At 40.7% G+C, this 22,845-nt stretch overlaps 1 protein-coding gene across 5 annotated transcripts in view; it reads right to left on the bottom strand.

Annotated features, from left to right (window-relative positions):
* Positions 1-22,845, bottom strand: part of LOC134654010 (protein split ends) — a 123,006-nt gene that overhangs the window by 21,595 nt on the left and 78,566 nt on the right. For 3 of the 5 annotated variants that reach the window (XM_063509380.1, XM_063509381.1, XM_063509383.1), the window contains exons 3-10: positions 9,001-9,189; positions 6,129-6,375; positions 4,822-5,148; positions 3,789-4,079; positions 1,700-1,900; positions 944-1,059; positions 551-673; positions 234-372 (exon numbers count right to left, since the gene is read on the bottom strand). In XM_063509380.1, coding sequence (XP_063365450.1) covers positions 234-372; positions 551-673; positions 944-1,059; positions 1,700-1,900; positions 3,789-4,079; positions 4,822-5,148; positions 6,129-6,375; positions 9,001-9,189 — 1,633 coding nt within the window. The remainder of the gene's footprint in view (positions 1-233; positions 373-550; positions 674-943; positions 1,060-1,699; positions 1,901-3,788; positions 4,080-4,821; positions 5,149-6,128; positions 6,376-9,000; positions 9,190-22,845) is intronic. The other 2 variants (XM_063509382.1, XM_063509384.1) reach the window with 1 other exon arrangement.

Genomic DNA, 22,845 nt, shown 5'->3' with positions numbered 1-22,845 from the left:
AAAACATATAAAAACTCGAAAATGCGCGTTTTCCCAGAGATAAGACCTAGCTAGATCGATTTTTCGCCCCCGAAAACCCCCGTATAGCAAATTTCATCGAAATCGTTAGAGCCGTTTCCGAGCCGAAATATATATATAAATAAATAAATAAACAAGAATTGCTCGTTTAAAGGTATTAGATAAACCATACAATAAAGAACGCCTCGAGGGACGATTGAAATGTTGTACATTACCTTAGAATGTTTTCTATCCTCTGGGCTCGAGTCGCGGCGGTGTTTCCGCGCTCGATGCGGCGAGACGACTACCGACTGTAGTCTGTCTTCGTAAGGTGCATCTTCCGTCTGAGGACTGGAACCGACTTCATCATATACCCTGCAACGACACGAGAGATATGTCAATCGATGTAATATCAAGATCCGGTGAATGAAGATTCGCGTCAACGACACAGGCTAAGCACATTAAGCACTGTGTGTAACGACGAAATGTACACTGTTCGGAATGGTGTCGAATGAGATATGAGTTGATATAGTAGTAAATATGAATAACTAACCTGTATCGTCGATCCGTCGCGTACTCCGACGAATCATAGTGCTCCAGCGTGGAATAGCGCGGCGTCCGCGACGAGCCGCGCCCATAACTCGATGCCCTCGACCGCGAGCCGCAGCTCTCGTATCTATGGTAAACGTGGCTCATTAACATGCATACTGGAAATAATATAGTCACGAGCCTTTAACCTACACCTTCTATAAAGATTATGGAATGCATTGGCGGCTTGTCATAGTCCCGTATCAGCATAGTTTAAATGTATTATAAAGGTTATTCACAGCAGTTCATTTAGGCTCTCAGCACACGGAGCGTAAGCGTAAGAGACGCGTAAGAGAGTTGTTCAAGTACGTTTTTCGTGGTGGTATAAGTTCAATGGTGCGAGGTAATAGAAACCAACCGTAGCGGATCGTGACGTGTCGACGTGTATCGCGTGGCTACATCGCCACTCAGTCTCTCGGTGCCAGACAGCGCCGCTGAACCGCCATGTTTCTCCAACTGCTCGTAAAACGCATCCTGATAAAGAAAACACAAAATTGGCCTAAACAAGTAAATTGCATTGACTGAATAACATATTATATTATTCAGATGAAAATGTGCCTCAAAAATGTATGTTTATACATCGGCCAGATAAAAAACGCGTACGTATCGTATGTGTAGTCTAAAGAAAATAATAGTGCCACCTAATTTAACGATGAAAATAGATGGCGCCATGTGTATTGCGGCCCAACGTCAAGTTTGATTGAACCACCATGAGTTACCATATAATGTGCGATCTGTTCTGTACGTAAAGGTGGGTCCACGACTACTGCACTGTGTGGACGCATGTTCAGACTTGTTTGGGTCAACTTACGACAACTTTGGTTAATTAATTCACAGTTTGCTTTGTTTTTATTATAAAAATGAACGATTTAAGAAAATATTCGTGAGAATTCTTAGTTGAATTTATAGATCTATATAAGTCCCTTCCAGCTGTATGGAAAACTAAGTCCAAAGAGTACAGTAATAGGGATATGAAGACGTCCGCACACCACGAGGTTTAAAGAACAACTAACATGTCTGTATCGTGTGGACGATGTGAGTCGCACATACTTTTGTCCGTGCAACAGTCTGCGCAGCGCAAGTCTGCACCGTCTGGACCCAGCTTAAGTCTGACCTGGCACTCTCGGGACGCGTAGTCGACGCAAAGACGCGGATGGTCAGGCTCGGCGGCGGAGGCCTGCGCGGCGACGCGGCGCAGCTCGCGCACGGCGGCGCCGGCGGCCGCGGCCTGCTCGAAGTGCACCAGCGCCGCGCCCGCCGCGCGGTCCACGCACACCGACGTCGCCGCGCCGCACCGCGACACCGCGCCTAGCACCTGCGGGGATAACGCCCGGTCACAACACCGTTCCAACGCTAAAGGCTTGGCCAGACAAAGAGCGCGACGCAGCGCCGCGTGATGCCGACGCGATGACTGTTCAAACAGGCCGCGCGCGGACCGCGCTCTCAACACACCCTCATCGCGCGCGCGAACGCGGCGCGGCCGCGCGGGAACGCGGCGCGGCCGCGCGCCACCGCTCGCTGTCTAACGTCCGATCCGACTGATGTGACCCAGCGCGACGCAGCGCTGCGCGGACGCAAGGGGCCGCGCGGCGCGGGGCGCGACAGAAGCGGGGCGTGCTACCGGCGGAACGCAGTCTGTTTGACGTCGGTAACCTGTTAGCATGTGCCGCGGTCGCGGGGCGCGGACGCGTCGCTGCGTTGCGCTCTGTGTCTGGCCAAGCCTTAACGCGGCAAGAGTGCGTGTGCGTGGGCGTAACCGGTAACGACGTCGCTCGAGGCGAACCTTTGCTTTGGATTCGGTTAACGTTTCGGCTTTGGTTGACGTTATATGATCGAGAGAAGCTTTTACCGTATTTTAATAACAACTGAAATTTTGTTTAGAGGAACTAGTTTTTATGATTAGGCAAATTGTGGCTAATATTATAACTGAACACGTTAAAATAATGTTCTAAGCCGAATGAGAGGCGCTTGTGGTGTAAAATAGTTGAAATAATTCATACCCGCGCGCCGTCTAAACGGTCATGTTCGAAATAAATAAAATTATTTCAATCCGTACCTAAGTAAATAATGATTGGTTTTCCTCATCAAACCGTTTAACTAACCAACTATTTAAGTCTAGGTAAACCAGTTCCGGCATACGTTTTAACCTTGAAATCACCTCATCGAGGGGCGAACGGTCCGGCCTTGTAATCAAAATTCAATAAACCCCGTTGCCGTATAATGTATCAAAGCTCAGGTGCACGGGACCACTCTAACGTACCATGAATTATTGATTACCGGCTTCTAGAATGGAATGTATTTAAATGAACATCACGCGATTGTTACGTTGTAAAAGGAGTAAAGGCAAGTGGCAAAAGTTAAGAGAATAGTGGATGACCGCTTTTCCATACCAACGTAGTCCCCATTTTGCGCTCTTGACTCTTATAATAATCATATTCATAAACATTAATAAAAAGTCAAACGAAGGGACATAGCTATGGTTAATACGCATCAATTTGTGTATAAATATTTCCCATAACCTGAATAACCAGAGAGGAAAACTCTTACATTTTAATATGATTTAATTTTTTTTATGACCAGTCAACAGAATTAAAACCGAGTGTTAAAATATTGCTGGATTTTTATTATACGGTATAGTATAAAAAGGTGATCATCTTTTCTCTTTGAGAGGCCAGTGCCCTGTTTATCAAAAGCTTGTAACTTGTAATACAAGTGGAAGTCCCTTTCTAACAGAAGCCGTCAAAAAGTGACTTACGCTTGTATTATAAGTTACAAGGTTTTGCTAAACAGGGCACTGCACAATGCTAATGAGAGTAATGAGTAGGTAGTACATAGGTATAGTTTGTAGCTTTCTAATAGACCCCGAAGGCTAATCCTATTGTCTATTGTTAAAAAAAACCGCTCGTGCCACGTGCCACAACCACCTGCATAAAAAATCGGTACTTCGGTTACTGAGTGCCGGCGAGTCGAACGCTACAGAACCAGTCTAAAATGTGTCATCGAGATGCGTAACAAAGGCGCGTTATCGGAGAGCGCACCTACACTGGTTTTTGAGCGTTGGACTAGCCCGCGCTCAGGTGCCAAATAGAATAATTAGGACCCTTTTTTGCAGGTAAGTAGCACGTGCGGTTTTACTGAACAATAGACAATATGATAAGCCTTCGGGGTCTACTAGAAAGCTACAAACTATATGTGTAACGCACCTGTTTCTCCGTGTGCTCCGTGAGCCCGTCGACCCACACGCACGTGGTGGCGACGGGCTTGCCGAAGCCCAGCTTGACCCGCGAGCCGCCCACGTACTCGCCGTCCATGGCACGGATGGCCTCCACCACGCTCGATATTGACGCGTACTGACAGAACGCGTAGCCCGCGCCTCCGCCGCTCCCTTTCTTGATATCGATTTCTATTATTCGTCCGAAGTGTTTGAATTTGTCTCTCAATTGTTGTTGCGTTACATCTTTTTCTAAATTACCAATAAATAACGTCCTAGTCGCCTGAAACAAGTAATAACTTTTTCACACCTCCTATTCAGAAAAGAGCTTTTTCTTCCCTGCTAGGAGGGATCAAAGTGGCACTTTTCCTCCCTGCTAGGAGGGATCAAAGTGGCACTTTTCTGTTCAAGCACACTATTTTTAAATATTTTTGCACATTATTTTTTTTAGCTTAAATTATCTGTTTTTAAGCATCAGATTGTGTCAACACTAAGATTTTTTTATTTTCCTCATAGTTGATGTGAAAAGCAGTATGTGTCACACGCTACCAAAATTATTTCCTCTTGGGCGTTAACACTTGAATCCCTCATTACGCTCAAGATTCTACTTTAGAATATTTGTAAAATCCATCGCTTCATTCAGGATTCAATGTACGCCCTTGACGGAAATATATCATTTTGATCCCTTGTAACACTAACTACTATTTAACAATCATGGTAATATTTGTGTTAAAATAATTATCGTATCTTATCGTGATTGAATTAAGCTAAATCAACCTGTTCAAGTCACTATAGGATGAGCGAAATGTATCCAATATTTTATTTAAAGATCTTCGTCCAGGCCATTCGTCTGCTCGTTTGCCTCTTATATCATAAAAATAAATATAAGAGGGTACTTTCACGCAAGCGCGACGCATTTAGATACTCACAACTACATTTAGATACCACAGGTTCTACTAATTAAAAGGTGTCTTGAACCCAGTTTATAAGTACAACAGTTTGTCAAAATTATAGTAAATACTGACCTTCGGATGGTATTCATCAATATCAGTCTCGTAAGGTTTGGCCGAATCCGCATCTTCATCGCAACTTTGGTGAGGTGCCACTGAGATCTTACACCCAAAAAAAAGCTTATCTTGAGACACTTCGAGTGCCTTCTCTACGTCGGACGGTTTCTTAAAACGGACCACTGCGTATCGGTCGGCGTTCTGACCGACCACCTTCACCCACACAACCTTCCCATGTTTCTTGTACTCGTGGTAGAGACCATCTTTAAGGGAACTATCCGTCGACCTTGTCGGAAGATTTCGGACACAAATGGCCAGAGGTCTCCCGCTTGCAGTCGACGCCCACTGAAGAAAAAAAAACAACAATAATTAATAAGCAATCCCACAAAAAGCAGTTTCCGTAATTACGCAGGTCGTCGCGTTCGTGGGATTTAATAAATACCTATATGTTAACTATACTTCGTTTTTTTTAACATTAGAAAGAAGGTAAGCGATCTTGACATGTCTTTTAATTGAAACTATTACTTATGAAAGCAGAAGAATATAAATGATCGTATTAGATTCATAATTGTTACATATTTGCCATTATTTATTTTTAAAACGTGTTTTTCAATAAAAAGACACCTCAAGATTGTTTACCTTATTTCTAATGCTAAAAAAACCTAACTATAGGTTGGTTTTCGTCGCGTATTCAATATCCTCTAGGGAGTCTAGGACAATCTCGCACTTTATCGAGGTATATTCAAAAAGCGCAGCGTTTAGCGCTTTTTAAAGTCAAAGGTGGCAACATTTACGCTAGCAAATTGACTATGGAGTATGGGTAATTGGGTATGTTCCCCAAACATTTTAAGTAGTCGACGTCAAAGATATCCCACCAAAAACATTAAATGTTTTGAGTTCTACAGACAGTAGGAAAGTACGGGAAGCCATTGAAATAAAAAAACATAGTAATTTCAATCGGGACGAGGGTTTCAAGATCTCATCCACATGGAATCCAGTCATTAGTAAATGTAAGCGTAAACGAATATCGACAGTCGATAAATCGAATATCGTTAGTGTTGTGTGTCGACAGAGTGACATCCCTAGTGCGCAAAACGTTCAAGCTGATAAACAAGACCAAGTGCGGGTAGTTCGAAAAACTCGCGCGGTTAGAAGATGCTGATGTCAACTTAAGCCAGCCTTCTCCGAGACCACGGGAACAACGCCGTCCTCGAAACGTCGGAGGTAAATCTTAAAACTTAGATACGCGATTAAGTCCCATTTCGATTAGTTCGGATAGTCGAGGTTCTAATTTCGGGTTGAGGTAGTAGAGTCGAGATAGAGACCTGGTGTTGTAAGCCGGGCGGCGTGCGGTGCGCGTTGTGGTGCGGCGTGTGCGGCGGCGGCTGCGCGGGCGTGGAGGCGCGCGAGGTGTCGGAGGGCTCGGGCGAGCTGGACTCGGAGCGCGACGAGCCGGAGCCGGACGCGCGCCGCCGCCGCCCGCTGTCGGCGCCGCCCGGCGTGCTGGGCGTGCTCTCGCCGCCGCCGCCAGTGCGCTCCCCGCTCGCGTACCATCGGTGGTGAGGTGTCGTCCTGCAACAGACCCAACCCTGCGTCTATAATTATCCGCTCGGATGGCCTATTGATAGCAGACACTGAAAGCGGTGACTGGAGCGATGTGGTTAGTCACATATTTGGGATCAAGCGTGTTAGGATAATGGTAATGTCGATTTCATCCCTTCCTATAGGTAGAAATATTGATTTTCCACCGTGATTTTTCAATCAAATCATGAATTTAAAGAAGATAGGGCAATCATTACAAAATAGTTGTTTTTGTAATGATTGCCCTAACTTCTTTATTCCTCGTCTATGCTATAAGTATAAGTAAGCTTATTAGCAAGCAGCATTTTTAATAGTATTCAACCAGAATTATTGATTGTCTACGATGAGTAAAATCTAAAGGCTTCGTCACACAGGCGCGTTTTCCGGGCGCGGCGTGAGCGTGCGTGGCGCGCCGCTTGTACATATAAAATGCTCACGCCCCGCTCACGCCGCGCCCGGAAAACGCGCCTGTGTGACGAAGCCTTAAGAGAAAGTCGTGCCGTGTTTGACAGCTGAACTAGATCGCGCTAAACGACGCCATACGTCTGTGGTAACTTGAATTGTCCGAACGTCAATGTCTGACAACCAGAGTTACAACATATAGTAGGTACGGAACGGAGCCGTACTATATGTGGTAAAGGCTTCGTCACACAGGCGCGTTTTCCAAGCGCGGCGTGAGCGGGGCGCGCCGCTTTTACATATAAAACGCTCACGCCCCGCTCACGCCGCGCCTGGAAAACGCGCCTGTGCGACGAAGCCTTAACTCTGGTTGTGAACACCATCTAGATTAGATGTCACATTCCAAATCCGACTTTCTCTTAGACTTTACACATCGTATACCTACAATCAATGATTTTTTTGTATTCTAACTATGTAAATAAAAAATTACTAGCAAGCACGAGTTCCCAGTTTCAATAAAACAATAATGTAACGATATGCTAGATCGATTTATTAAACATTTCATTATAAAGGAAGGTTAGAAACATTAAAATTGAATGCATTCTACTAACCCTGATGCATCTATCCTGTTCAGTGTTCACGTCTAGTGAGAGCATATTCTGAGGTTCCCCTATTAGTTAGGCTGTCTCAATAAAGTGCACTCTGCACTAAGGCCTGTATCGTAAAGTTTTTTTACAATTTCTGCATATGAGAAAAGTACAAGTTGCGAAACGAATTATTATTATCTACTTATGTACCTAAATATGTTATAATATTTTGGGCCTAAATTGATAAAACTAATGTTTCTATATTACAAGAAAACTATTATAAAATTCAGGACCATAAAATAATGCAGAGATAAACTACTTTGCATCCAATGCAATTCAGGTCGCGGTCGTTAACTAGATCACATATTTCTGTCTAAGTTTTGACATAAAATAATACCATTTTAGCTTTTTTTATTCTCGACATACAACTATAAATGTAGAATTGGTCACCTGGTAAAGTCGAAAAATTTTTTTAAACATGTTTAATCATATTATTATCTTATACCTTTAAAGCAGCAATTATTGTATATTTATTATATTTCGGGGATCTCGGAAACGGCTTTAACGATTTCGATGAAATTTGCTACATGGGGGTTTTCGGGGACGAAAAATCGATCTAGCTAGAGCTCTGGGAAAACGCGCATTTTTTAGTTTTTATATTCCCTCCCAGATATTCATATTATATTGAGCTAAGCTCAATGCACACACACGGAGGGAGCGTGCATGAGCGTGCGTGCGCGGGCCTGAGGGCCCGCGGCCGGCCAGTGACGGGTCAGTGTCACAGTGTGAGAGGCCCGGGGCCCGCTCACGCCTGCGCACGCACGCTCCCGCCGTGTGTGTGCATTGAGCCCCAACCGCATGATCTTAGTGGCCAATTGACATCTGAATTTCGTGAGATGATTCTACAATTTTGGTGTGGAGAACTGCGTGAGTGCATACGCCAAAATATTATCAAACATTGGATTAAGAGGATAGGTGTGATCGATTCTCCATACAAACGTAGTCCTCATTTTTAACGGTCGGGCATAGCATATACCTAGGTACATCAAATTGTGTAGAAATATTTTCATTCATGTTAATATCAAGAAAGGAAAATGGGGAATACGTTTGTATGGAAAACTGGTTTCCAGGCGGTCGTCCCCTTTCGTCTTATGGGTTAAATTCAAATGTATTTGTTTTTACTGTTTCTTTGACTTTAGTTATCTAGAAATGTACAAGGCAGTATTGTAGAAAGAGTATTAAAAAATTTCTAAATATGACTGAGTGAATGAAGACTTTAGTTATCTAGAAATGTACAAGGCAGTATTGTAGAAAGAGTATTAAAATTTTTCTGAATATGACTGAGTGAATGAAGACTTCAATTTTTAATGAGAAAAACTCTCCTTTAAATCGTATGTCATGTAGATATGAAATCGTACTTGTATTCAGGTAAAGCCGTTCTAGCATATCGTTATAGAAATAAGTTTATAAAAAACTACTCGTGCACGGTAAACTAAACTACACGCGCGTCGCGTCGAACTGATGGGAAATGCTAATAAAATTTGTAATTGTGTCGAGCTACCAACAAGCATCGAATAGTTTATGGCTCAGCCATGATAGTATTGTGTGTTTCTTAAAGAACCGACGTTACCTTTCAACGTTAGAGGGAGGCGTGTTGTAGGGCGCGGTAGAATTTTTCCGCTGGTACCTGCCGTAAGTGACTGGCGTGTTGCCGCGCCGGCAGTAGTCGGTGGCGCTGTCGTTGGTGCCCCGCCAGTTCGCCGGGGCAGCCGCCGTCGCCACAATCGCACACGGGTTGCTAGTGCTATCTTCGCCGCCCCTGGAATAGAAACAGTAACACATTCTAGTGATTGTCTAACGATACAGAACGCGACCGCATTAATGGTATACTACTTGCAATATATATTGTTATATTGAGAAAACCTCATTTTAGCTTATAAACCGCGGGCCAGGAGCATATATCGTCAGTCGTGGCCTCCCGGCTAATACTTTGTCAGATGATAGTTTAGATGCTATCATGAATTTTAAAAATAGTCAGCCGATTATATCGCGGTGGAAATTATGCCTAATATGTAATTATGTAATCCGTTTATTGAAACGCCGAAACGCTTGATGAAATGCTACGAGGTGCGGTCCAAATATTTTCGGCTGGAATGATTTGGCCGTTTTAAAAAAATAACAAAATATGTCATTTTTATTGTCATTTATCCTGTTCTTTTGGATATAGTTTGTTCGCGGTTTTTATTTCACGGCGATTACAAGTATTACAACAACAGAAAGTGTAAACTTTTTTTCAAGCTTGCTCTCAGGAAGTTTTGGATGCCTATAAAAAACATGGAAAGAGTTTTCTGGAGTCAATTGTTACTGGGGACGAAACAATGGTTTTGTACTATGATTGCCTCTATAAAAGAGAATCGAAGGAGTGGCGTCGTCATGGTGAACAGCGGCCTCGGAAGGCGAAGGTAACGCAATCCACTAAAAAGACCATGGCTACCATGTTCTGGGATTGTCACGGAATACTGTTGGTGAACATAAAAGAAAGTAATACCACGGTGACTGGCAGCTACTAGAGGCTACATAAACAACAGTTACGAGAGGTGATCAAGCACACACTTCGGGGAAAACTTAGCAGAAGTGAAGCGCCTTCTCTACTACGATGCGCCCATTTACACTGCTTTAATTACCAAGGCTGCTGTTGCAAAGTGTGGCTTTGAGGAAATTCGCCACCCACCGTATAGTCACGACCTGGCCCCTAGTGACTACTATTTGTTTTGGAAACTTAAGGCAGACTTAAGGGGAAGACGATTTTCTTTAGACGTTAAAGTGACCCATGCGGTTTACGCCCATTTTGAGGACAAACTTTCAGACTTTTACATTTTACAAGGGTATAAAAAAGCTAATTTACAGATTTAAAAAGTGTGTTGAAATAGAAGGGAAATATATCGAATAATAAAAATAGTTTTGTAAATGTATGCTCTTATTTTTTATGTCAGGCCGTAAACAATTTGCGTATAACATTAACACTTGGAACCCCACGTTAATCTCGTAAATGTATTCCTGCCGATACACCCATCGTGCAGTAATCAACTATTTAGGGTTTTGGTAAAAAGCTCATACACAAAATGCAGGCTCCGTTCCTGTGTACTGCTCTATGCCGATTAAATTTCCACGAAACGAGGCTTCTAGCAATATACCCCCCCGCCGCACCCCGCCAAGCGATTTCGAAAAATTCAAGATTAAAACTACCAACACCCTTTTGGCCCACCCTGTAGTATGAAGGCATATTATTATATGTACTAGCTGTGCCCGCGGCTCCGCCCGCGTGGAATTCGGTCCGTGTCAGTAAGCGGCTAATTCATCCCTAATTTCTCTCCCTCTACCCTGGAGGCGGAACTTGAAGTAAAGTTGACAGATGGTTACGATTAGAGGACTGAAGTCCAGATAAAATATTTTACAATTAGGTAGGTACCATTAAATAAAACTACACTCCAAAACCAATAGTTTTTTTCGCCCTTATTCAAATTTTTTACGTGATTTAAACGACACAGAGTAGTAGGTGTATAACGGTCAATACTTTACTACTTTTGTATTTTTACCTATCCAAATCATGTCCATGGCAAATATCATCCAATTCTGTCCTCCAGACAAATCAGTCTAATGTAGTGTATAGAACTATAGATGCTTATATACGTGTATTTCAATGTTATATAATCAATGATCATTATGAATAAAGTGTAGTCTTATTTAGAATCTGGTTGTGTCAATACACCTCCCGACATCCATCCTCATATGGCGATCCTGCCATCGCAGCGCTTTGCGCGCTGCCTATCGCGACGTCCGCGACCGTGACTACCGCGCGCGAAAGTGTTACATTTTACATTTATTTATCAAGGACTAAATCTTTGGCTGTGAAAAACAAAATTAAAGAATGTGCTCAACATGGGACTCATTTCAAATATGAAATTATAAGTGCGGAACGAAGATGGGGTCTTCGCAAGCAAAAGAAGAGGTCGTTATAGCCCAGAATGCTGCCGGGGGCTCCAGCAACAGCGCCGAGGTAGTTAAAGAGTATAAATACCACAAATATTCTGCTCGTCGTGGTGGTATGCATCTTTGGTATCATATGCTTGGGTGCTGCATACTACTTTTATAGAAGATGCCACAAAAGGTGGATACGTGAGGAGATACGCGGGCACGCATTGAGGAGCTCGATTTTTCGCCGGACGCCGAAATCGGAAAACGAGGTTTAACTACGTGCGTGTTTGAACTTTTGTAGCGGAATACGGACTATATACAGCTCAATGAACAAAAGCGTCGAAATAAAAAGTGCAGTGTAAAGTGTAGTGCGCGTTGTAACCGTCTGTGCCATGTGTACTGTGTAGCCGTCTGTACCTACTCACCGGACAATGAGTAAGATTAGAACTTAATTGGTTTATAATTAGTATATCACGTAGCTATAGCTTAAGGCGAATATATCTTTTAATTTTAATTATGAATTAGTATGGCAGATGAATTATTAGATTTAATTAAGCAGTTAACTGTTATAAGACAATATTTAATTAAAATCGGTCCTAAGAGAAGAGTAGGACAAATTGTTCAAAATAAGTTGATTGAAGCACAAGCTGTGCATGCTGATTATTCTACTTTTTTGGATAGTTTAGCATAAAAAACGACGATCTTATAACTATAAAGAAATTTTGTAGCCAGTTTGATGCATTGTATGCAGAAATTTTAGAATTGTGTAGTGAAGCTAATATGTCCGAGATGGAGAAGTTTAACTTAAAAACGGCTTTGAGTTTATTACCAGTAATGAAAGATGATATTAATGAAATTCAGAACTTAATTGACGGTATTGAGTATTATCAATCACTTCTCGATAACGATTCAAAAATGAAACTGGTAACCTTCGTCTTAAAAAGTAGGCTTTCTCAGTCAGCTAAACTAAAGCTGCTACCAGAATATACTACCGTTGACGCTTTAATCACGGATATGAAAAATGAGCTTTTACCAAAAAAAGTCAGTGTCATGTTTGCAAAAACCACTTTTAAGTTTAAAACAAAACGAAATGTCTATCGATGACTATGGTAAACAATTAGCAGAAATGTTTGTCGATCTTACTTTGTCGCAGGCGGGTGATAATGCCGATAATTATAAGGTATTGCGACCCTTAAATGAACGCCAGGCTATTCAGAGCTTCGCTGATGGGCTGCGAAATCGCAGACTCAGCACTATAATCGCTGCGCGGAATTTTACCACCCTAAAAGATGCAGTTCAAGCTGCCATAGATTACGACCGGTCCACTCCAAGTACGTCTGAAGGGATTTTGACAATGGCACGTAATCATAATTATAATTCGAGATATTTCAGAGGCCCATCATCCTCATACTCTAGGGGACACCGTGGAAGGTCATACTCAACACGCGGCCATCAACCGGCAAGGTACGGGTTCAGTAGCCGACAGCGAGGCACGGGACGTGGCTTCCAACCTGCGGCTGCCCGAGGAGCAACGAGGCCTTACCAGCAGAATAGAAGTAGGTCCCAATTCTATTCCAACAGAGCTAGGAACAATGGGATACGCAGTCAACAGCAAGTACATGTAATGACGGATAGTAACGTGTCGAATAGTAACGAGAATCAGTTTTTTCGTGACTAAAGAATATATTTTAATTAACAGCAATAAGAAACATAGTTATGTAGAATTATCTTTTGGTAACGGTATTTCGACTCAATATTTAATTGATACGGGTTCTACCATATGTGCTATAAAATATAAGTACATACATAATCAGAATATTCCAATCCATAACGATAATGTAGTAGTCAGCGGATTGGGCGGCAAAGTCCAACCTATCGGATATGTTTGCTTAGACCTTAATTATGGAGATCATAGCCTTAATCAAAAGTTTTATGTTTTCAATTCTTTGCCATGTACGGCTGGCGGCATCTTAGGACATGACTTTTTCAGAAAGTACACGTCAACTATAGACTACTATGATATCACTTTGACTTTAAGGAATGGCTTAGATTGTAAAATAATATTACCGCTATTTATAGAGGATAGCAACCGTTTGACGGTACCGGCTAGGTCGGAATCTATACGTTACATAAAGACGAATATAGAAGAGGAATGTGTGGTGTGCGCGAATGAGATTCGACCCGGATTGTTTATGGCTAGTGCATTAGTGAAACCTAACAATGGAAAGATACCTATTCGTTTGCTTAATACGACTGAAAATGATTTGACTATTAACAAATTAAACCCGACTATTCACAAAGCAAGTGATTACGATGTATGTATGTTTGGCGAAACGCATAAAAATGCGGAACGGGTTAAAAAGATGTTTTCTTATTTAAAAATTAGTCACTTAAATAGAGAGGAACAAATTTCTATTGAGAAATTGTGTGCTAAATACTGCGATATTTTTTATTTGCCAGGGGACAAATTAACGACAACGAACATTTATAAGCATAAAATTACTTTAAAACAGGATGTACAACCAGTGTACTCTAAACCGTATAGGCTGCCACATTCCCAACAAGGTGAAGTACAAAGACAGTTAGATAGTATGTTGGAACAAGGTATTATAGAGCCGTGTAGAAGCGAGTGGTCAAGCCCAATATTACTAGTGCCTAAAAAATCGGATAGCAGTGGAAACAAGAAATGGCGATTAGTAGTGGACTACCGTAAACTTAATGATTGTATTACAGATGATAAATTCCCGCTTCCCAATATTACAGAGATTTTAGATTCGTTATCCGGTAGTATTTACTTTACCCATTTAGACTTAAATCAGGGTTATTACAACGTTGAGTTAGAGCCAGACAGTAGAAAATATACAGCTTTCTGTGTGGGTAGATGGCAAATGACTCGCATGCCTCAAGGGTGTAAAACTAGTCCGAATTCATTTTCCAGGATGATGACCATGGCAATGGCTGGATTAACTTATCAAAAATGTTTTGTTTACCTAGATGATCTCATAATTTTCGGCCGTAATTTAAATGAACACAACAAAAATTTACAGGATGTTTTTGAAAGACTAGAAGCGTAAATTTCAAATTGAATCCGGAAAAATGTGATTTTTTGCGAAAAGATATACTTTATTTAGGACATGTCGTATCAGGTAATGGAGTGTTGCCAGATCCAGCTAAAATTGAAATTATGAAGAATTATCCAGTTCCTAAAAGCACAGACGAGGTGAAACGTTTTGTAGCTTTCGCAAATTATTACCGAAAATTCATTCCAAATTTTGCCGAAAAAGCTTATTACTTGAATTTGTTATGTAGAAAAAATATAAAGTTTCAATGGGATGATAACTGTCAAAAAGCATTCGAATGTCTCAAAGACTGCATGGTATCACCACCAGTTTTACAATATCCTGATTTTTCAGAGGAAACTGAATATATTATACAAACAGATGCTTCCAAATTTTCAATAGGTGCAATTATGTCTAATTCAAATGGATTACCCATAGCTTACGCAAGTAGGAGCTTAAATAAAGCAGAAATTCAATACCCTACAGTGGAAAAGGAATTGCTCGCCGTGGTTTGGGCAGTTAAACATTTTAGGCCATATCTGAACGGGCGTAAATTTAAAATATGTACCGATCATAAACCTCTCGTGTACTTATTCAATATGAAAGATCCCTCGAGTAGATTATTAAAATTTAGAATGGCATTAGAAGAGTACGATTACGTGGTTGAATATGTGAAAGGCAAGGACAACGTGGCTGCAGACGCATTGTCCCGGATACGCATTACGTCAGAGGAATTGAAAGAAATGAATGAACATGTAATTAACGTGATGACTAGAGCGCAGAAAAGAAGGATGGATGCGGTATCCCCGGTTGATATGGTTTCTACTGACGACAGGTCTGATCAACCAAGAATTGTAGCAACACATAGCAAACCGAAGGATTCCGTAGAGTTGAGATTTCTAGATATAAAAAGTATAGATAGGTTAAAAAGAGAAAAACGAATTAATCACGAGAGTAAAACATTATGTTATAGCCAGGAAAGAAAGACAATTTATATTAAACAAGTATCTCAATCACAACTGACGCGAGCCGCTTTTGTGAGAGAACTTAGTGAGTTATGTAAGAAAATAAAACTTGAAGACATATATTTCATTAAAAATAAATATAATAATATATTTGTCGAGAAATTAGTTAGCGAAATACAAAATATGGTGGATTGGTCCGGACCACAACTACATATATTAAATGAAGTAAAGCGAATATATGACAAAGACGATAAAAGAGTCATACTTAATGATTTTCACCTTTTACCCACGAGTGGCCACGCGGGTATAAGGAGAATGTATAACAATTTGAAAAAGTACTATTACTGGCCTGGCCTTGAAAACGATATTAAAGAATTCGTAAGTAAGTGTGAAAAGTGCCAGCGCCAAAAATATACGGTTCAAATAAAAGAACCTATGGTCGTGACGTCAACAGCGCACTCTGCGTTTGAAAAAATATTCTTAGATATAATGGGCCCTCTAGATAAGGATAATTATAATCATTCATATATTCTAACTTTACAATGCGAACTATCCAAATACGTTTGTGCATATCCCCTTGTTTCTAAAACTTCTACAGAGGTTGCAAAATGTTTTGTAAACAATTTCATACTTCAACATGGCATACCAAACACCATAGCAACTGACAGAGGCACAGAATTTATCTCCACAACTATGAAAGAGGTATGTAAAATTTTAAATATCAATCAAATTAACTCTACCGCTTATCATCACCAATCTATTGGATCTCTGGAAAATTCACACAAACATTTAGGTGCATTTCTACGTATACAGACCGACAATCACCCCGAGGCTTGGAGTGAATGGCTTCCTTTTTGGAGTTTCGCTTATAATACGTCAGTGCACTCGGAAACGCACTTCACCCCTTTCGAATTGGTCTACGGTAAGCAATGTAATTTACCAAATAACTTAGTCATATCCATAGACCCGCTTTATAACTATGATGATTATCCAAAAGAACTAAAGTATCGTTTACAAGTTACACAGAGAGAGGCACGTGAAAACTTATATTCTAGTAAATTACAGCGTAAATTCAGGTACGACTCCTATATAAATCCAGTTACTTATAAACCCAACGATCAAATTTTAATAAAAAACGAGACTGGTAATAAACTCCAAAGCTTATATTCAGGACCATATATTGTAGTAAAAGACATTCCACCCAATGTAAAAATAATTAAAAATGGTAAATATGATGTAATTCACAAAAACAGAACTGTTCACGTGCGTTGAACATACGACTACATCAGCAGCAGAGCAAATTGGGACAACAAAACCGCCGACTACGGAAACGCACACGAACGTAACTTTTAATTGTATAGAATCACTCATATGCAGAATTTTTGTATAAATAGAATAATCATTGTAAATAAAATCTCTTTTCTCATTTGGACTCCCGTGTTTACTTCATCAACCAGGTTACTCTCCGTCACTGTGGCAAGACACCTTCACGCCTTAATTAGTTGCATGAGTCTGTGTAACTAGCAGTGACTATCCAAAACCCGTTTACCCATATCCTTCCAACCTTCCGTCTGTACCCGTAGGTCGCAAAGGTGCAGACATCCCTGTTTATTATATTTATTTATATGTAAACTGAATCTATGGTAGGGCTAGGGAATTAGGGTTGTTTAGGGTTGACTAGGGCAGTAGGAGTTAGGCATAATAGGTTTACAGCTCTCCCATAGATAAAGTTGGTTGAATCCCTTCCGGATTTAACAAGAACTAAGCCTTTCATACCATGATGCAATGTTAGCATACTGTCTATTTTTGTTTTAAAGGTGAACCAGGATCTATTGAGGGTGCGCCATGTTACGGAAATTTGTTGGTACTAATTTCTAGCAATGGCAACAATTTTAATAATAGACAACATCTACCCTCTATGATAGTTGTCAATATTGACAATGTAAACATTGCTTTGTCTAGTTTCGTGTGAATTATTATTAGACTGCAATAATCATGCCGAAAGTTTTAGATTTTACAGAGAAAAAAGTTGTAAATAGTGTATATAGTTATTTATTGGAAAAAAAACGTGCGGGAGAGAAATTTCTTCCATTAGAAAACATAACGAAATTAGCATCTGAATTGACGGGTAAGTTTCAAACTTATGGACAAATGTCACTATAGTCAGGTCGTCACGATTTGGTTGATGTCTTGTAATCATTTGATTTGTGTATTAGGTGTATCGCATGCATCGGTATCACGGATTGCTAGCGAAGGGCGTAAGGGCGGAATTAAACGACCAAACCTAAAAAAAAGAAAACAAAAAAAAGAAAATTGACTTTACGCTATTCATTTTATCTAAATCGAGTCAGCCATTTAAGCGTAAAAACCGAAGAAATATCCAAACATCAAACTTCGCACTTATTAAAGTTGTCGGAATAAAACAAAAATCATCTGCCAATTTCCATTGTCCCCACTATACAAATTGTTGCTATATAAAATTCAAAACGAGCGCCCTCTTGACAATACTCCCAAAGTTCTGGTTTACCTATACTGTGGTTGATGCATTGTAAACAAGACTTGTAACTCTTAACATACCAATTAGTTTTAAGTAATGATAAGATCAGATAGGTAATTTCATTGTTAAAGCATGATAATTTGAACAAAAAAAAAACTTGTACTTAAGTAAATTTTTTTTTCCCCTCCGTGGGAGATGTAGTGTATAGAACTATAGATGCTTATATACGTGTATTTCAATGTTATATAATCAATGATCATTATGAATAAAGTGTAGTCTTATTTAGAATCTGGTTGTGTCAATACACCTCCCGACATCCATCCTCATACTAAGCATGAACAGTTAAGAAATATACACATAGAAGTCCGTACTTCCTAACAAACTTTCGAATTTAGGTCTAATATTATATTAGTTAGGCCTACTGTCCACAGAAGCGTAGCTGCATAGACGCGTATTCGTCATTGTACGCTTGGTGTACGCTTGCTTGCAGCCTACATACAAAAACGCACAACTCTGTCCACGGAGCGGCTGACGCGATGTTGCCGCTCCGCTACGCTACGCTTCCGTGGACAGTAGGCCTTAAGGCTTGGCCAGACACAGAGCGCGACGCAGCGCCGCGTGATGCCGACGCGATGACTGTTCAAACAGGGCGCGCGCGGACCGCGCTCTCAACACGCCCTCATCGCGCGCGCGAACGCGGCGCGGCCGCGCGCCACCGCTCGCTGCCTAACGTCCGATCCGACTGATGTGACCCAGCGCGACGCGGCGGCCCGCCGCGTCCGCGCGGCGCAGCGCTGCGCGGACGCAAGGGGCCGCGCGGCGCGGGGCGCGACAGAAGCGGAGCGTGATACCGGCGGGACGCAGTCTGTTTGACGTCGGTAACCAGTTAGCATGTGCCGCGGTCGCGCGGCGCGGACGCGGCGCTGCGTCGCGCTCTGTGTCTGGCCAAGCCTTTAGAAGTAAGATTAGAGGAAAGGAGAATAGATATCAAAAACTTGAGGCCGAGTATTTACACTTTATTTACAGTTATGTTTATGTATGCACAACTAAATATCGACATTAAGGCTTCGTCACACAGGCGCGTTTTCCGGGCGGCGCGTGAGCGGGGCGTGAGCGTTTTATATGTAAAAGCGGCGCGCAGCGCTCACGCGCCGCCCGGAAAACGCGCCTGTGTGACGAAGCCTTTAGGGATTGCAATCCGGTTCAGCGGATCAGGTAATCCGACCGGATCCGGTACATTTTTCAAGCTACCGGATCCGGTCTCGGATCCGGTAAAAGGAATCAAAGCGCTAAAATACAAAATAACAGCTTAAAACACTGGTAAAATTTTAATGATCTCGCCAATATTCTAACGTAATTCTATTCTAATGTTCTTCCCCGCGTTCCCGCTCGCAAACAGCAACATAAAAAACTTGTTTCTTAGTTATATGTTATACTTAGAAATATGTGTCGTTCTAGCTTTGGTTGAGATTCCCGTGCACCGTAAATAAATAGGTACCTACCTACCTACTGAATTATTTAATATTTAATTAATTGTGTTGTTACATTATAATTTAATAGACATGTTGTTTCGTTGTATTTAGTACAACTACAAACCATTATAACCCAGTTAAGGCTTCGTCACACAGGCGCGTTTTCCGGGCGGGGTGTAAGCGGGGCGCGCCGCTTTTACATATAAAACGCTCACGCGCCGCTCACGCCCCGCCCGGAAAACGCCCCTGTGTGACGAAGCCTTTATATAATAAGATTAATAAGTGTTAACTGCATTTAAAATATAATGAAGAAATATTTGTGACGTCCCACAGGAAAAGGTACCTTACGGGTGTTTCTAGTTTCGGAGATATTCAATGTTTTGTAAAAAGGTGAAAAAATGCTCAATTTCTTTTTATTGTGTGATCTGAAACCTAAATGCTTAACGTTTGTTTACCTGTTTCTATTTTTGTTATAAGTAACTTATAAGCCTAGTAATGTCGTTTCAAAGTTTAGTAGAAAAGGTACCTTATGGAAAAGTGATTGAAAATTCCCAAAAAGAACTAGTCAATACGAGAAAAGAAGTTTGGTAGAGAACTGTATTTGCATTCAGAAAAACTAATTTGATAATTTCAGTTCTGGTCGGAGGGCCTAGCCAATATTATAAACGTACATCGACCGACATTACAAATCCGAGTAGCCTGCTATTATACCAAAGTTACTCTCGTCAAGTCTTTCTTAACTAGAATAATCTTCATTTGGTTCAGTCGTATGCAATAAATCTGCCATTGGTTTGCTGAAAAATGCCAATACCCAACGCATTCCTATAGGTAATATCTGAGGTCATCGAACCTCAAAGCCGCTTGTCTACAATGGCAACCTAAATATATTATTGATAAGAAATAGACGACTTATACCATCTTAACCCCAAAATATTATTAGTTTATCCTAACTGTTCCATCATCATCAATGCCTCATTATGTAACTTAACCACAAGGTACCTTTTCTTTACATACAAATTATTGGTATTTTTAATATTATTATGACGAGGAACTAATTAAATTGGTGGCAGTTTAATGTAAATTAATATTTTCTTAATATGTATTATTAAATTTATTTCCATAAGGTACCTTTTCTTAAATGTATGGAGCAAATACCATTATCGTTATGTAAGTTTAAAGTGGCATAAGAGGTTAAATATAGTATTTTCACTTCTCATGCTCAAAAAGTGCATCTTTATGTCGTGCGTAGACGACATAAAATCGCATTTTATGATCTAGAGCTGAAAAGTAAAATTTTCTTCTAAGACTAAGGTAATCGGTCTCAACAGCCAAACAGTTAAAACATATTGCACAATTTTACCGAGCAATAAAATTGTGTAGATGACAAAACTTGTTATATTATTTTATTTTTGCTACAATTTATTAGAAATCCGTATTTTCTGTCATTAAATTTAGTAAATCACATAAAATAGGAGTCGATTATCGTTCAAAAATGCTCCGAAATGTTTGACTTGGCAGAAAACCAAGCGTCTGAAACTCTGATCACATGTTGAAAATAAAAAAAATAATTAAAAAGTTAGTTGGCGGGAATTGGTTATGTACGAGGGTTGTTTGAGAAGTAACTTGGTTTCATATCAAAAAATAATAATATTGCAAATGTATTTATATTATTTCTCTACGTAATCCCTCCGAAGTTCTACGCACTTGTCCCAACGAGTCTGCAACTTCTCTATGCCTTCACGGAAGTGCGTTTCTTCAAGGGCCTCGAAATACGCATTGACCTCCCATATAACCTCCTCATCGGACTTAAAATTTCGCCCTAAGAGAAATGTTTTCAGTTTCGGGAAGAGGTGATAGTCCGACGAAGCCAAATCTGGTGAATAAGTAGGGTGTGGAAGAAGTTCCAATCGTAACTCCGACAATTTTTGTGCAGCGACACGACTTGAATGCACCGGAGCGTAGTCATGGTGAAAAATCACATTAGATTTTGCCAAACCTGGACGTTTTTCAGCTATTGCCGCCTGTAACTGATCCAAAAGTGATGCGTAGTATGCTCCAGTTATAGTTTTTCCCTTGGCCAGGTAGGCAATTAAAAGTATCCCTTTGCGTCCCAAAAAACAGACGCCATCACCTTTCCAGCAGACGGAATGCATATGGCTTTCTTTGGAGTTGGCTCACCATGACCAGCCCATTGTTTCGACTGATGTTTCATCTCCGGGATGTAGTGATGGATCCAGGTTCCATCCATAGTAACAAAACGGCGAATAAAATCTGTTGGATTTTTTTTAAACACCTGCAAATCTTCATCAGATGTTCACATGCGAATACGCATTTGTTCTGGAGTCAGTAATCGCGGCTCTTACCTTACACAAAGCTTTTTCTTGTGCAAATCGTCGTGTAAAATAAAATGCACCCGCTCAGAAGAGATGTAATATTTATATCGTTGCAACTACACAACTTAGGAGGTTATAAATAAATAAATAAATATTATAGGACATTATTACACAAATTGACTAAGCCCCACGGTAAGCTCAAGAAAGCTTGTGTTGTGGGTACTCAGACAACGATATATATAATATACAAATACTTAAATACATAGAAAACAACCATGACTCAGGAACAAATAACTGTGCTCATCGCACAAATAAATGCCCTTACTGGGATTCGAACCCAGGACCGCGGCTTCACAGGCAGGGTCACTAGGTCACTACCCACTAGGCCAGACCGGTCGTCAAGGTTGATCTTTTTAACCGACTTCCAAATCTCAAAGAAGGAGGTTATCAATTCGGTTGTATGTTTTTTTTTTTTTTAAGTTTTTTACTCCATATCTCCGTCATTACTGGACCGATTTTGAAAATTCTTTTTTTGATTGTATGTATATTCATACAGATTGGTCCCGTTTTTGTCAAAACCCAGTTCTGATGATGGGATCCATGAGGAATCGAGGGAACTCCTCAAATCTTAAAGGCATACATATAGTGATTTTTGTGTTTTTATCAACAAATCAAGCATATATTCAGAAACGTGACATTTGATGAAGTGGAACTGCTGATGATGATCAGAACAGAACTCTTCAACGACGCATAGTTCACGTTTGGCGATTTGTCCTCTTCGTTATGTTTGTTAAGCAAGTTAAGTTTTTAAGCCACATTTTTGTCAAGCTCGAGTTGTGATGATGGGATCCATGACGAATCGAGGGAACTCCTCAAATCTTAAAGGTGTGCGTATAGAGATTTTTGTATTTTCATCAGAAAATCAAGCATTTTTATTAAAAACTGTCGCATTTGATGAAGTGGAACTGCTGATGATGATCAGAACAGAACTCTTCAACGACCCATAGTTCACGTTTGGCGATTTGTCCTCTTCGTTATGTTTGTTAAGCAAGTTTAGTTTTTAAGCCACATTTCTGTCAAGCTCGAGTTCTGATGATGAGATCCATAAGGAATCGAGGGAACTCCTCAAATCTTAAAGGCATACATATAGTGATTGTTGTGTTTTAATCAACAA

The sequence above is a fragment of the Cydia amplana genome, chromosome 14 (assembly GCF_948474715.1).
Source record: "Cydia amplana chromosome 14, ilCydAmpl1.1, whole genome shotgun sequence".
Lineage (NCBI taxonomy): Eukaryota > Metazoa > Arthropoda > Insecta > Lepidoptera > Tortricidae > Cydia > Cydia amplana.
Note: the sequence above shows the minus strand (reverse complement) of the source record. Positions and strands in the feature narration are given on the sequence as shown.